At 44.8% G+C, this 17,074-nt stretch overlaps 2 protein-coding genes across 2 annotated transcripts in view; one reads left to right on the top strand and one right to left on the bottom strand.

The window, feature by feature from the left end:
- Nucleotides 1-17,074, top strand: part of LOC124796423 (H(+)/Cl(-) exchange transporter 4) — a 395,803-nt gene that overhangs the window by 149,273 nt on the left and 229,456 nt on the right. Inside the window, exon 2 of the mRNA XM_047260605.1 lies at nucleotides 10,199-10,227. The gene's annotated coding sequence lies outside the window, so the exon portion shown is untranslated. The remainder of the gene's footprint in view (nucleotides 1-10,198; nucleotides 10,228-17,074) is intronic.
- The window catches only part of LOC124795620, an 80,769-nt gene that overhangs the window by 57,466 nt on the left and 6,229 nt on the right, over nucleotides 1-17,074 (bottom strand). Inside the window, exon 2 of the mRNA XM_047259691.1 lies at nucleotides 11,681-11,877. Within this exon, the coding sequence (XP_047115647.1) occupies nucleotides 11,681-11,877 (197 nt within the window). The remainder of the gene's footprint in view (nucleotides 1-11,680; nucleotides 11,878-17,074) is intronic.

Here is a 17,074-nt window from a genome sequence, read left to right as displayed (position 1 = left end):
TACTATTCTGCTCTCGAACAGTACTCCGAAAAAAAGAACTCGTGCATCTTTCCGTGCGAGCTCTGATTTCCCTTATTTCATTATGATAATCGTTTCTCTCTATGTAGGTCAGCGTCTAGAAAATATTTTCGCATTCGGAGGAGACAGTTGGTGATTGAAATTTCGCGAGAAGATCCCGTCGCAACGAGAAACGTTATGTTTTAATGACGTCCACACCAAATCCTGTATCATGTCCGTGACACTCTCTCCCCTACTTATCGATAGTACAAAACGTGCTGCTCTTCTTTGAATTTTCTCGATATACTCCCTTAGTACTAACTGGTAAGGATCTCTCACCGCGCAGTAGTACTCCAAAAGAGGACGGAGAAGCGCAGTGTAGGCAGTCTCTTTATTAGAGAGTTTTTTCGTAATTGTAATTCCTAGGTATTTAGTTGAATTTATTGTCTTTAGATTTGACTTATTAATCGTGTAACCGAAGTTTAACGGATTACTTTTAGCACTCGTGTGGATGACTTCACACTTTTTATTATTTAAGATCAGCCGCCAATCTTCGCACTACACGATAAATGACAACGTCATCCGCAAAAAACCTAAGACGGCTACTGAGACTGTCACCTAAATCGTTTGTATAGATAAGGAACAGCTGATGCCCTATATCACTACCTTGAGGAATGCCAGAAATTACTTCTGTTGTACTCCATGACTTTCCGTCACTACGAACTGCGACCTCTCTCACTGGAAATCACGGATTCAGTCGAATAACTGAGACGATATTGCATAAGCACGCAATCTGATTACAAGCCGCTTGTGAAGCACAGTGTCAAAAGCCTTCTGGAAATTTAGAAATACGGAATCAATTTAAAATCCCTTGTCAATAGCACTCAACACTTCGTGTGAGTGTAGAGCTAATTGTGTTTTACAAGAACAATATTTTCAAAATCCTTGTGACTGTGTGTCAATAGACCATTCTGTTCTAGGTAATTCATAATGTTCGCACGCAATATATGTTCCAAAATTGTTATGATATGGGCCTGATATTTACTGGATTACCTAATATTGCCTTTCTTGAATATTAGCGTCACGTGTGCAACTTTCTGATCTTTGGGTACGGATCGTTCGTCGAGCGAGCAGTTGTATATGACTGTTAAGCATGGCATTGCATCGGCATACTCTGAAAGGAACCTATCGGAATACAGTCTGGACTACAAGACTTGCTTTTATTAAGCGATTTGACTTGCTACACTACTCCGAGGACACCTGTTTCTAAGTTTCTCATGTTGGCAGTCGTTCTTGATTCGAATACTGGGATATTCACATCGTTTTCTTTGGTGAAGGAATTTCGGAACGCTGTTTTCAGTAACTCTGCTTTAGCAGCGCTGTTCCATTGCTACCAAGCAGAGAAGACATTTATTGTGTCTTGCCGCTAGGATACTTTACACACTACAAGACTCTTTTTGGATTTTCTGCAAGGTTCCGAGACAAAGTTTGGTTGTGAAAACTATTATAAGCCTCTCGCATTGAAATCCGCGCTAAATTTCGAGCTTCTGTAAAAGATCGCCAACCGTGGGCCAATCGCCAAATTTAATCGTTCGTTTAAATTTGGCGTGTTTTTTCGTTGTTTCTGCAACTTGTTTTGCGTACCAACGAGGATCAGCTCAAATAATTTATTTGGTATAACTCTCTCAATTGCTGTCGATACTATATCTTTGGATTCGAGCCACATCTGGTCTGATTAATTTGGAAGGATCGGAGATTATCCCTCAGGAAGGCGACAGATGAATTTTTATCTTCTTTTTTGAATAGGATTTTTTTTTTTTTTTTTTTTTGGAGGGTTTGGGAGTTACGGTATTCAGTGTCGCTACGACAACCCCGTGTTCACTAATCCGCGTATCCGTTTTGATCCTCGTTATTAGTTTAGGGTTATTTGTTACTAAGAGGTCAGGTGTGTTTTCATAGCCGTTTACTATTCGAGTTGATTCATGAACTAACTACTCGAAATAATTTTCAGAGAATGCGTTTAGAACACATTCGGATGATGTTTTATGCGTATGTATTTTCTCCAGCGTATCGAGGATAAATTACAGTCACCACCAACTATAATTGTATGAGTCGGGTATATTTTTGAAATTAGGGCCAGGTTTTCTTTGAACCTTTCAGTAATTTTATGATCTGAGTTGGGAGGTCGGTAAAAGGATCCAATTATTATATTCCGGTTGCCAAAAATGTTCTTTACCCGTACTATCTCATAGGAACTATCAACTTCAATTTTGCTACAAGATAAACTACTGCTAACAGCAACAAACACGCCACCAACAACTTCGTTTAGCCCATCCTTTCTGAACACCTTCGCAAAAATTTCGGCTGATCTTATCTCCGGCTTTAGCCAGGTTTCAGTGCCTATAACGATTTGGGAATCAGTGCTATTAGCGCATGGAGCTCTGGTACTTTCCTAACGTAGCCGCAATAATTGAAAGCTGTTATACCGATGGTTCCTAGATCTACGTACTTCCCATGTTCGACCTGCATCCTCTGAGACTGAAACCCTTTTTGTGTTGCCCTGAGACCCTCTAACCTAAAAAACCGCCCAGTCCACGTCACGCAGCCCCTGATACCCGTGTAGCTGCTTCCTGCATGTAGTGGACTGCTGACCTATTATAAAGCGGATCCCGAAACACCACCACCTATAGCGCAGGCGAGGAATCTGCAGCCTACACGGTCGCAGAACCTCCTCAGCCTCTGTTTCAGACCCTCCACTCGACTCCGTACCAGAAGTCCGCAATCAGTCCTGTCGACTATGCTGCAAATCGTGAACTCTGCTTTCATCTCGCAGGCAAGATTGGCAGCCTTTACCACTTCTGATAGTCGCTCGAAACCAGAGAGCATCTCTTCCGATCCAAATCAAAACATACTATTGGTACTTACGTGAGCTACCATCTGCATTTGGCTACACCCCGTGCTCTTCATGGCATCCAGAAGGACCTTTTCCACATCCGGAATGACTCCACCCGCTATGCACACGGGGTGTGCATTGGCTTTCTGCCACTCCTTGGCAGCCATGTCTCTAAGGGGCCCCGTAACGCGCCTAACATTGGATTTCACAACTACCAATTCACAACTACCAATAATCCTAACATCTGTGACTGTCCGGATCTTGGACGCTGAGAGGTTTCCTCTGAAACAGGACAAGACACTGCATCTGGGTGAGGGACAGCGTCACCCAAGACAGCACTTGCAACATGTTTCTCATACTAACCGGGGAGGCCTTACATTCGGCTCTCTGGAAAGTCTTTCGTTGCCTGCCACGCCACAAGGCGATCTCCCACGTGACCACGAGTGAGGGGTCAACTTGAGTGCGAGCAGTAACTGGGGTGGCAACCGGTGCGGACTGATGGGCGGACTCGTGAGTCGTGTTGGACGTCTATTGGGTCCCCACGACGGGCCTACAAAAGTGATGCCCATCCACTGCAGCCTCAAGCTGTGTAACTGCAGCCATCACAGTCTGGAGCTGCGAGCGAAGTGTTACCGTCTCAGCTCGCATCCGCACACAGCAATCACAGTCCCTATCCATACTACAGGCCGTACGAAGCTGCACAAGACAGACAGGAGTATCGACAAGCGCTATGGAACTCTACTGTAGACACTGACAAAAATGCAAATACTATGTCTAATAAATTTTAACACGCAGAGACTCAAAAACTAAACCATCAAAGCACTCAGGTGAGGCTAAACAATTCGCTCCTGATTAGGAACTTGTAGTTAATACGTTACAAAATCGGTTTATGGTACGACATGAACGTAAACGAGAGAACCGTGATTTTTTTTTTTTTTTTTTTTCGTTTTAAGTTCATCAGCCTCCTGTTCCTGTGCCAACCTCTTCATCTCAGAGTAGCACTTGCAGTCTACGTCCTCAATATTAAATTAACCCACAGAACTTCGAGAATCTAAACTACCAACACACACATGAACTATATAATTCGCTCCTGGTTAGGAACTCGTAAAATGTGTCAGTAGGCTGTTTAGGTTTTTATGTTAGTAACGCCACGTAGCGCTCTGTATGAAAATAACTGCCGGCCGGAGTGGCCGAGCGGTTCTAGGCGCTACTGTCTGGATCCGCGCGACCGCTGCGGTCGCAGGTTCGAATCCTGCCTCGGGCATGGATGTGTGTGATGTCCTTAGGTTAGTTAGGTTTAAGTAGTTTTAAGTTCTAGGGGACTGATGACCTCAGAAGTTAAGTCCCATAGTGCTCAGAGCCATTTTTTGAAAATCACTGACTCTGCTGTGGGTTTGCTCTGTTGTGGCCCATTACATGTCTGCATGTCAAGAGTCAGCACTGTCTTTCCGTTGGAAGGACAACACTACTTCTTCAAGACTGCATGGAAATCCACTACTTCCGTGTGCATTTTCTCTTACTGATCAGACCTTGTGCAATGTAATTACTACTGTGATTAATGATCAGGACTATCTTTATGAGAACAATTTTTGCTTTTGACCAACATTGTATCAATAACTGTGTGCATTAGATATATTTGTCATCGTTAATATAAAAAAAATAGCAAATAATTATTGGGCAGTGCCCAAAACAATTTGTAAAATTTTTTGTGGCGAGCATGGGTTGGTTCAAATGGCTCTGAGCACTATGGCACCTAACATCTATGGTCATCAGTCCCCTAGAACTTAGAACTACTTAAACCTAACCAACCTAAGGACATCACACAACACCCAGCCATCACGAGGCAGAGAAAATCCCTGGCCCCGCCGGGAATCGAACCCGGGAACCCGGGCGTGGGAAGCGAGAACGCTACCGCAAGACCACGAGATGCGGGCGGCGAGCATGGGGGCTATGTAAGTAGGCTGTTTAGGTTTTTATGTTGGTAACGCCACGTAGCACTCTGTATGAAAGTCACTGACTGTGTTGTGTGCAGTCTGTAGCTGGTTGGACTCATTGTTGGGATATTCGCTTGTGTAGTGTTGGGCAGTTCGATGTGAACAACGCGTTGCGTTGTGCAGTTGGAGGTGAGCCGCCAGCAGTGGTGGATGTGGAGAGAGAGATGCCAGGGTTTTGAGCGGACGATCTGGACGTGCGTCCATCAGAAAAAGGAAATTTGTTTAAATGGATGTCACAAAATTATATATTCTTTTGAACGCTTTTAAGCTAAATACATTTTTTTTTCTCTATCAAAATCTTTCATATGCCTATCAGTTGCTAGTGCCTTCAGTAGTTAAAATCTTTTGTTTAGCTGGCAGTATTGGCGCTCGCTGTATTGCAGTAGTTCGAGTAACGAAGATTTTTGTAATGTAAGTGGTTCATGGAAGGTATAGGTTATTGTTAGTCAGTGCCATTCTTTTGTAGGGATTTTGAAAGTCAGTATGCGTTGCGCTAAAAATATTGTGTGTCAGTTTAGTGATGATCAGTATAAGTAAAGAGAGAAATGTCTGAGTACGTTCAGTTTTACTCAGCTGTCTTTGTATCAAATAACGTAGAAGTTTACCAGCACAGTCATTCATAATTTTTCTAAGGAGGCATTTCAAATGTCACAAAATTGGTTACTTCCCTGTTGCTGATTGTGTCTCTGCCGACTGCTGCTGCCTGAGAAGTGAGAATAGTTCTCTCGAACATGGGCAGGTGCACCGCGTAGTAATGAGTGCGTAATTAGTACTCAGTGACAGCATTAGTTGGGATTCAGTCGGTGGTAGCTATCGTGGTCTGCAGCCGAGAGTAACACAGAGCGTCAGACACCAGAAGGACGACCACCGCTCCAGCGAAGGTCTCCAGCCGCATGCGGAACGACCTGGGAGAGAGGCGTCCCGTGCAGTACGCAGTATATGACGTGCAGTTTATCAAGTTATTTACTGCCACCTCCGGCCAGTTCTGACTCAAAATAGCGCCTCTCATCCGCCCGGTACAAAACGTTAGGAGCGTTATTGCTCAACAGGCGAAGCCAAGTTCCGTAACGACACTCTAACAGCGAAACTCTTTGTGTGTTCCGACGCTTATATTTAAGGGAACAGTATTTCAGATCGATTGATACCGGCCACAGTATTTTCTCCTTCCATTTCGTGTTTTGAATTCGTAAATTTCTTCCAGGGTTTTTTTTTTTTTATTTGTTGATCTCCACGTAAAGAGGTAGAGTGGGCTGCGTGAGATACAGCTCTTTATCGAACTTACATACTCTTCAGAGTTTCTGCGAGCTAATTTAGAAATGTAAGTAACATTCAGCACCACGGTGTGGTGTTTATACACTCCCTTACAATGGTTGGACGTCAACGTCACTCCGTCACACACCATTGGCGGGTAGAATAGCAGTTCTCTGTGACAGGTAGAACGGACACTGCAGAGTGCATTAGTGATGTTCGTGTTTAGTGTTGTTGCTAGGTCTGGTAGGGTATAGAAGGAGCTTGAGTAACGTCAGATTTTGACTGCTCGCTGTTGAAGGAAATGTTTTCTTTGAAACAGCGTTATCGACAGCTGACAAACTTTTAAAGGGGTCTCATTGTGTGTCTCCATCTTTCCACCTGGGCAAATTGTGCAGTTCCCAGATTCGTGGCGCATTCGGATGATGAGGGAAATCTAGTCCCACAACGGTACGTCACGGACATCCTGCATCCTTACGTGTCATTGCCCAGGCGAGAATATCGTGGTCCCTGTGGCCGAGCGGTTCTAGGCGCTTCAGTCCGGAACCGCGCTGCTGCTACGGTCGCAAGTTCGAATCCTGCCTCGGGCATGCATGTGTGTGATGTCCTTAGGTTAGTTAGGTTTAAGTAGTTGTAAGTTCTAGGGGACTGATGACCTCAGATGTGCTCAGAGCCATTTGAACCATTTTTGAGCAATAACGTGGTGTCCTTTTTCAGTAGGACAGTGTCATGTACACGTGGCATGTGTCTCTATGAACTGTCTTTGAGGTAGTCCAACGGCCAGCAAAAATCTTCAGATCTGTCGCTGATAGAACATATGTAGGTTCAGTCTGGACATCTGCTTCGGGTCACTGACTGTATCTAGGATATCTAGGACCAGTCACAACAGCTGTGGACCATCTTGCTTCCGGCGATAATGCAATAGCTTTTTGACACCCTTCTTAATCGAATCAGTGCATGAATCAAGGTCACAGAGGGTACAACGTCGTATTGATAAGTGAGCTCATACCGCCCAGTTCTTCGTAAATTCTAATCACTGATGTGACATACCCTCTCATCTTCTGAAGCTTCATTTCGTTTCCTCGCCCCTTCCTGTATGCTTCACTTATTTGTCAGACAGTGTGCTACTGAAAGCGTCCTACTGTACACGTTTTTCGGAGTCTGACCTTCACAACCTTTACGGTCTTAACACAAATGATCATAGAAATATTGTTTTCCAGTGGATCAGGACATGGCAAAGCGTATGGAATTACAGTTAATGATTGGCTGTAGTGCCAACTTTTATCCAAGGATGACACCTTCTTCTCTTTGTTTCGGTCCACCTAAATTGAATTATTTGAATTACTTTTGGAACATCTTTCCGTATCTGAGTACTGTTGTTATCAAAGTTGCAGTTTATTTTGTCGCCAGCAATTTGATTTGTATACCTTCGTAATTTTTCTTCTTTTTGAGGTTGAATGTGTGTATGTTGTTTTGTGAAATGGCTTATAAATTTTTATGTAAACACTGCTCTGTGATTTTTGAGAAACGGTGCGTTGACACAATAACAAAATAGCAATAGTTAAGTCTTGCGCTTCACCTTGTCAACATATTGCCTGATTTATTAATCAGATACTTTCCTGCCTTCTATAATTTTGATTCATCTGATGTATAACGTTGAGCTAGATACAAATTATCAGCTATTGTGCCTGTTCATTTTCCAGAAATGATGAATACCTGTAAGTTATCGCTTTCTGAAATTAGTGCGAACTATTCGTTTTGTAAATAAAAAATGGTTTTCTTTCTGCAATGTGTTTTATTTCCTCCAGAGGCTTTTCGCCTTCTATTTTAACGCATCCTCATTGGAATCTAGAATGATACTGTTTGTTTTGGCGAGCGATATTTCTAGATTATAAAACTGTTCATACTTCGTTTTTTACGTTAATAAGTGGTTACTTACACCCCTTCGCGGTTTTGGTTGGCACTGCGTTTCCTGTAATCTATTCACATGCTGGAGGTCGCACTGTAATTTCACTCTCGAAACTACTTAATGGGGTAGATACGCATCTATTATCACACTTCTCATAGTGATTTAAAGACTCGTAAGAAAAGTGAACTGACATTCTTGTCTGACACGCGGATGTCTTTTATGATAGCTCTTCTTCTTCTTTTGTACTTTTTCTTCTTCATTCTTTTGTGCCTTTGTCCTGCATAGGCGCGGGTCGACAAAGATATTAACGGATTTGGCATGATTAGTTTAAGGGATGTCCAAATATCAATTCGGTCCCGTTGCCTCTCGGGATTTAATATATGTATCCAACAGTTTTCGTGCAGTGTTATTCATGTGAGACTGACCGAATGTTTTCTGAATGTTTTCAAGTCGCGTAACTGAGGTGTGGCTTAAGTACCAGCACGGCACTCACCAAATTGGGTGTGGGGAAACTGTCTAAAAACCACACCGACCGTCATCGTTGATCCGCCGGGCGGATTCTGTCCTGGCCAGCGTACCTCCCCGTCCCGGAAGCGGCGCTTTAACACTCGCGGCTATCCCTGTGGGTCTCTGTTGAGATTAATTTATGAGAAAAATAGTGTCCTGTGTGTACTGACCTACCCGTTTCCATTTGAACTTGCTTCGTTGTTACACAAAACTCCTATCTCTTAAAAGAGTCGGTCTTGTTGGCACAGGGTGACAGCTATTGAACTATACGAAATGAAATCGTCATAAATTCTGAACGGTTTGCGTTAGGAATTTCAAACGGCACGGTTGGCCGCGGGGCACGATGGGAATTAGTATGCGTATGCGCATGCGCCTTGTTGTTGTCGGCCATTTGCACGTGAAAATGTCACGGTACCAGCGTGCCTGAGTGTATAGCGCTTGTGAAGGCCTTTTTATGCGAGCGCTAACAGCACACCTACGACTCAGAGGAAGTTTGCGACCGAGTTCAAGATGAAGACAACCGGTCCAAGTGTGCTAACAACGAAGGTTTGAGAGACCGGATAGTGGTCGTGATGACAGTGTTGGCAATGTCGGTCGTCCAAAAAGGGTGAAAAAGCCTGAAAACATCGAGGAGACACGCCCTGTGTTTCAAACCAGTCCCAGGAAATTGAGCAGACGAGCTCCGCAACAGGTGGGAATCGACCGTGAGACACTGACAAATTTCTGTTGGAGACGTGCGTCTCTTCCCACACAGAATTCAAATCCATCAGCCATTAAGTCCCAGGGCCATGGAAGAGCGGTTGTGTTTCGCCAACACTATTGTCCACAGAATTGACGTACAGGACTTTGATGTAAATATGGTTTGGTTTAGTGACGACTTTTATTTAGATGCGTTCGTCAAGAAGCAAAATTGGCGCATTTGTGAGACTGAGAATCTACATTTCGCGATCGAGAAGTCTCTCCACATTTAAAGGGTGACAGTGTGGTGTGCAATGTCGAGTCACGGAACAATCAGTGCGAGGTTCCTTGATAGCACGGTGGCTACCGAATGGTATGTGAAGGTTTTAGAAGATGCTTTCATCCCTACTATCCAGGGTGACCCTGATTTCGACAAGATGTGGTTCATGCAAGACAAAGCTCGAACGCACTGAAGCATGAGAATGTTTGATGTCCTGGAGGAGCACTCTGGGGACAGCATTTGGTTCTAGGGTACCCAGATGCCACTGGCATGGGCATCGATTGGGCGCCATATACTCCGGATCTGAACACATGTGAATCCTTTTTGTGGGGCTATATTAAAGACAACGTGTACAGCAATAGCCCCAAAACCATTGTTGAGCTGGAAACAGCCATTCAGGTCATCGACAGCATCGATGTTCCGACACTTAAGCGGGTCATGCAGAATTTAGCTACTCGTCTGCGCCACATCCCCGGCAATGATAGCGGGCATATCGAACGTGTCGTAACCTAAATCAGAATACCTGTGGTGACGTTTAATTGTTGAAGAAAGTGTTTGTACGGCATAGTTTGTAACTAATTTATGTTTTTTTTTCATGTAGCCAGTAATTTCATCCTGTATCAGAGAGTCTTTATTATTGTAAGACTGTTTGTCAACATGGTTTGCCTGACACTTATCTTTCTCTTTTTCAGGAAACGTCTGAAGTCGACGAGCACTCACAGTAAGTAAACCTGAGTATTATAGATTTTCTGTTGTATGCTATTATTTAGTAGGAAGACGAGTTTAATAGAAAATAGTACTTGTATTACACTACTGTAGGTTTGTAGATCGTCGCATACCAGTTTCACCTCAAGTCAGAGCAGTCATCTGTTGCAAAACACAATACTTTTCTCCTTTCTTCAATTTTGTTTCGCGAACATCTTCGCGAAATTACTTTTCTTGCTTGGGTGTTGCAGTTTCTCAAATGGTTCAAATGGCTCTGAGCACTATGGGACTCAACTGCTGAGGTCATTAGTCCCCTAGAACTTAGAACTAGTTAAACCTAACTAACCTAAGGACATCACAAACATCCATGCCCGAGGCAGGATTCGAACCTGCGATTGCAGTTTCTCTGTTCACATCATTTTAAAGAGAATTTTTAGAACGGATCTTGTTTACATGAAGTCCTTGCTTCTCCTTAGCAAAATAAAAGGTCCTTCAAGTAAGGTAAAAATGGCCCCCCCGGTTGGTCGTGTGGTCTAACGCACGGCTTTCCGGAGTGGGAAGGAGCGCCTGGTCTCCGGCACGATTCCGCCCGGCGGACTTGTGTCGAGGTCCGGTGACCCGGCCAGTCTGTGGATGGTTTTTAGGCGGTTTTCCATCTGCCACGGCGAATGCGGGCTGGTTCCCCTTATTCCACCTCAGCTACAATATGTCGGCGATTGCTGCGCAAACAAGTTCTTCACGTACGCGTACACCACCATTACTCTGCCACGCAAACATAGGGGTTACACTTGTCTGGTGTGAGACGTTCCCTGGGGGGGGGGGGGGGGGGGGGGGAATCGCACAATAACCCTGGATTCGGTGAGGGGCAGTGGAGGGGAGAAGTGGACTGCGGTAGTCGTCGTGGGGTTGTGGACCACTGCTGCTGCGGCGGGGACGGAGCCTCTCCGTCGTTTCTAGGCTCCCGGTTAACATACAAACACATACAATACAAAAGGTAAAAATTGTGTCGAAGTTTGTATTAACTCAGGTTTGGCATACAAGACAGTAACTATTTATTTGATCATATACAAGCCGCAAATGACGTGACATGAAACTTATACAACTCATAAGCAGTATGGAGCGAAGCATATACACATGATGAATGACATAAAAAATTTAGTCTATGCTACTAAAAATTGCACTTCAGTATCGTGGATGACACAGTGAATGACATCTCAGTGCTGTTACGTTATTTTGCTGTGACTATATGGCTGTGACGGTGTGTTTTATGTTGCTACACCAAAATAACATGTTTTTCGTGTATGAATATAAGAATCAAGAGAATATTTATGTATTTAACGATGAATGTTTATGCAAATGAAGAACCACAGTTGTTCTCTGGAAAAAGTGCTTCTGCTGCAAACTCGAGACCACCTGGCTAGGAGACCCGTCGTTGGCCGCCATGCGCTGACGCTGTGCCGCTCAGAAGCAGCCGTTGAGGAAGTGGCCGGCGCGGCCGCCGCTGCAGTGCTGGCGGTAGACAGTCCACGCGTTGAACCCGTCGCCGGAGAGCCGCTGGTGCTCGGCGTGGATGCGGCGCGCGCACGTCACGTCGTCCGAGATGTCGTCGTCCTGCAGCCGGTCACACGAGATGCCGCACGCCCAGCCGTGGCCCGGCGGCGAACACCTGCGCACACCGACCACGCCGCACTTCAAATGTCTGTCCTCTGAATTTTCTCAACAGTGTTCCTCAAAACGATGTCGCCTTCCCTCCAGGGGCTCCCCATTTGAGTTCCCGAAGCATCTCCGCAACACTTGCGCGTTGTTCGAAACTACTGGTCACTAATCTAGCAGCCCGCATAGCATCTTACACTGAACTGCCAAAGAATCTGGTACAGGCATGCGTATTCTAATACAGAGATATGTAAACAGGCAGAATACGACGCTGCGGTCGGCAACACATATACACTACTGGCCATTAAAATTGCTACACCACGAAGATGACGTGCTACAGACGCGAAATTTAACCAACAGAAAGAAGATGCTGTGATATGCAAATGATTAGCTTTTCAGAGCATTCACACAAGGTTGGCGCCGGTGGCGACACCTACAACGTGCTGACATGAGGGAAGTTTCCAACCGATTTTTCATACACAAACAGCAGTTGACCGGCGTTGCCTGGAGAAACGTTATTGTGATGCCTCGCGCGAGGAGGAGAAATGCGTACCATCACGTTTCCGACTTTGATAAATTTCGGATTGTAGTCTACCGCGATTGCGATTTATCGTATCGCGACATTGCTGCTCGCTTTGGTCGAGATCCAATTACTGTTAGCAGAATATGGAATCGGTGGGTTCAGGAGGGTAATATGGAACGCCGTGCTGGATCCCAACGGCCTCGTATCACTAGCAGTCAAGATGAAAGGCATCTTATCCGCACGGTTGTAACGGATCGTGGAGCCACGTCTTGATCCCTTAGTCAACAGATGGGAACGTTTGCAAGACAACAATCATCTGCACGAACAGTTCGACGACGTTTGCAGCAGCATAGACTATCAGCTCGAAGACCATGGCTGCGGTTACACTTGACGCTGCATCACAGACAGGAGCTCCTGCGATGGTGTACTCAACGACGAACCTGGGTGCACGAATGCCGAAACGTCATCTTTTCGAATGAATCCAGGTTCTGTTTACAGCATCATGATGGTCGCATCCGTGTTTGGCGACATCGCGGTTAACGCACATTGGAAGCGTGTATTCGTCATCGCTATACTGGCGTATCACCCGGCGTGATGGTATGGGGTGCCATTGGTTACACGTCTCCGTCACCTCTTGTTCGAATTGACGGCACTTTGAACAGTGGACGTTACATTTCAGATGTGTTACGACCCGTGGCTCTACCCTTCATTCGATCCCTGCGAAACCCTACATTTCAGCAGGATAATGCACGACCGCATGTTGCAGGTCCTGTACGGGCCTTACTGGATACAGAAAATGTTCGACTGCTGCCCTGGCCAGCACATTCTCCAGATATCTCACCAATTGAAAACGTCTGGTCAATGGTGGCCGAGCAACTGGTTCGTCACAATACGCCAGTCACTACTCTTGATGAACTGTGGTGTCGTGTTGAAGCTGCATGGGCAGCTGTACCTGTAAATGCCATCCAAGCTCTGTTTGACTCAATGCCCAGGCGTATCAAGGCTGTTATTACGGCCAGAGGTGGTTGTTCTGGGTACTGATTTATCAGGATCTATGCACCCAAATTGCGTGAAAATGTAATCACATGTCAGTTCTAGTATATTTGTCCATGAATACCAGTTTATCATCCGCATTTCTTCTTGGTGTAGGAATTTTAATGGCCAGTAGTGTATAAGACAAGTGTCTGGCGAACCTGTTAGATCGGTTACTGCTACTACACTGGCGGGTTATCAAGGTTTAAGTGAGACTGAACGTGGTGTTATAGTCGGTGCACGAGCGACGGGACACAGCATCTCCGAGGTAGCGATGAAGTGGGGATTTTTCTGTATGACAATTTCGCGAGTGTACCGTGAATATCAGGAATCCGGTAAAACATGAAATCTCCGACAGCACTGCGGCCGGAAAAAGATGCTGGAAGAACGGGACCAACGACGACTGAAGGGAATCCTTCAACGTTACAGAAGTGCAACCCTTCCGCAAATTGCCGCAGATTTCAGCGCTGGGCCATCAACAAGTGTCAGCGTGCGAACTATTCAACGAAACACCATCGATATGAGCTTTCGGAGCCAAAGGCCCACTCGTGTATCCTTGATTACTGCACGACACAAAGCTTTACGCCTCACCTGGGCCCGTAAACACCGACATTGGATTATTGATGTCTGGAAATATATTGCCTGATCGGACGAGTCTCGTTTCATATTGTATCGAGTGGATGGACGTGTACGGGTGTGGAGACAACCTCATGAATCCATGGACCCCGCATGTCATCAGGGGACTGTTACGGCTGGTGGATGCTCTGTAATGGTGAGGGGCGTGTGCAGTTGGTATGATATGGGACCGCTGATACGTCTAGATACGATTCTGACGGGTGACACGTACGTAAGCATCCTGTCTGATCACCTGCGTCCATTCATGTCCATTGTGCATCCCAACGGCCTTGGACAATTCCAGCAGGACAATGCTGCACCCTACACGTCCAGAATTGCTACAGAGTGGCTCAGTTCAAACACTTACGCTGGCCATCAAACTCCCCAGAGATGATCGTATCTGGCATGCCTTGCAACGTGGTGTTCAGAAGAGATCTCCAACCCATCTCTGACGAATTTATGGACAGTCCTGCAGGATTCATGGTGTCAGTTCCCTCCAGCACTACTTCAGACATTAGTCGAGTCCATGTCACGTCGTGTTGTGGCACTTCAGAGTGCTCGCGCGGCCCGTACACTATATTAGAGACATGTACCTGTTTCTTTGGCTCTTCAGTGTATACGCGCTCTGCTTTACACACGAACTACATTTTCCTGAAGTTCTCCCAATAAGCCGAAGTTGACCATTCGCCTTCCCCACAACAATCCTTACACTCCCGTTCCATTTCATATCGCTTTGCAGTGTAACGCCTAGATATGTAATGGGCGTGGCTGTCTGAAGCAGCACAGTGCCAATGCTGTATCCGAACATTACGCGTTTATTTTTCCTGCTCTTCTACATTGACTTACATTTTTCTACATTCAGAGCTAGCTGCCGTTCATCACACCAACCAGAAATTTGGTCTAAGTCATCTTGTATCCTCCTACAGTCATCGATAACATCTTCCCGTACGCCACAGGATTACCAACAAACAGCCGCAGATTGCTGCTCACCCTGTCCGCCAGGTCCATTTATACTTATGGTGAGTAACAGCAGTCCTAGCACACATCCCTGGGGCACTCCTGACGAGACCCTTGTCTCTGATGAACACTCGCCGACTGCGTTCTGTTGCTCAAGAAGTCTTCAATCCACTCACATATCTGGGAACCTATTCCGTATGCTCGTACCTTCGTCAACAGTCCGCAATGGGGCATCGTGTCAAAAGCTTTTCGGAAATTTAGAAATATTGAATCTGCCCGTTGCCCTTCATTAATAGTTGGTAGTATATCATGTGGGAAAATGGAAAGCTTAGCTTCGCGCGAGCGATGCTTTCTAAAATCGTGCTTATTCGTGGACAGAACTAAGAATATATTCAATAGTTCTGCAGAAAACCTGTGTTAATGATATCGGTTTGTAATTTTGGGGTTCCATTCTTTTACCCTTCTTATATACAAAAGTCACCCATGCTTTTTCCCAGTCGCTTGGAACTTTGCGCTGGGCAGAGATCCACGATAAACGCAAGCTGAGTATGATTGTTCTGCGAGACTTATGCAGGCGGAGGTAATATGTTGCCCAAATCTTCTGGTACACTACACTCTATGAAATTCAACAGTAAATCTCCCAGTGATGCACAAAGTCTCGCTTCTAGCGTCCGCCATTGGAGTCTGTTGAACCTCTCCGTAATGCTCTCGCTCCAGTATACGATCCTGTTACGAAATTCGCCAGTCTAAATTTTATCGTCTCTCTCGTTTCTGTTAATCCTACTTATGAAGATTCTCGGACTGATGAACAAAAGAATCGGTCCAACAAGCGTTTTCTCGCTACGGTCGCAGGTTCGAATCCTGCCTCGGGCATGGATGTGTGTGATGTCCTTAGGTTAGTTAGGTTTAATTAGTTCTAAGTTCTAGGCGACTGATGACCTCAGAAGTTAAGTCGCATAGTGCTCAGAGCCATTTGAACCATTTTTGAACCAAGCGTTTTCTCAGCCACTCGTTTCGTGAATGAATAACATTCATTAAGACTCTCCTAATGAATCTCAGCCTGGGATCTGTTTTTCCCATCGTTAGCTTTATGAGGTTATTCCACTATGGGTCTCTCCGGTAGTTACTGTTTGTAATTATTTGTCGCCAGTAGTGTAATCGAACATAAGTGGATCTATTCGCCTATTTTTTACGCGATACGTGACATTTATTTACGTTCAGGGTCAACTGCCAGTCCCTGCACAGTCATCGATCTTCTGCAGGTCTTCCTGACATTTTGCTATAGTCTTAAGGCGTTTGATTCTTCCTCTGGAACAGGGTTTCCCAAACTGTGTTCCGCGGAACATTGGTGTTCCGCCGAAAGTCAATAAGTGCTCCACGAAAAACTGAAAATAACATTGTGTTTCTTTCTTCAGTTTCGACGTTTTGAATATGCTAATTAGTTTTTAAAAATTTTACTATGATTTCCATGTTGTTGGTCATGATTTTAAATTGAAGTAATCACTGACTAAAACAAGTTTCTCTCCTTTTTTGAAAATTTCATTAACGTTCAAAATAGACTAGGTATTCCATAAAAGTACCAGGATTGTCAAAATGTTCCCCTGCTCTAGGCAAATATCAGCATTGTCGGCGAACAGCCTTACGGAACCTTCAACGTTGTCTATTACATTACTAATATACATTCTACTCTCTTGGCATACTCCTAAAATCACTTTTAAATCCGATTGGTAACATTTCCCTATTTATAAATTTTTACTCGTATTTATAACTTCGCTTTTCTGTACGGAATGTAAAACTGCGTTCAGAATTCTGAGGAACGAAAAGTCCCAGGTAAATGTTACCAATATATTGCAAGGTAGTAAGGTGGCAGTGAGACTGCTATCTTAGACCTCCTTACCGGCCGTTTTCTGTAGGGTTTATATCACCTAAAGCTTTCGACCGGGTCAGTCGCCATATTTTATAAACTATTTTGCAAAGGCAAGGGAACACCAAGCACTTAATACAAGTTACGAAAGCCTAGGTGAAGAAACAAACTTCATAATAAAGACTGAAGCTATAATAATTAATAGAGCAATGAGTCAAG

The sequence above is a fragment of the Schistocerca piceifrons genome, chromosome 4 (genome assembly GCF_021461385.2).
Source record: "Schistocerca piceifrons isolate TAMUIC-IGC-003096 chromosome 4, iqSchPice1.1, whole genome shotgun sequence".
NCBI lineage: Eukaryota > Metazoa > Arthropoda > Insecta > Orthoptera > Acrididae > Schistocerca > Schistocerca piceifrons.
The sequence above is the reverse complement of the archived record's forward strand: the minus strand, read 5'-3'. Positions and strand labels throughout refer to the sequence as shown.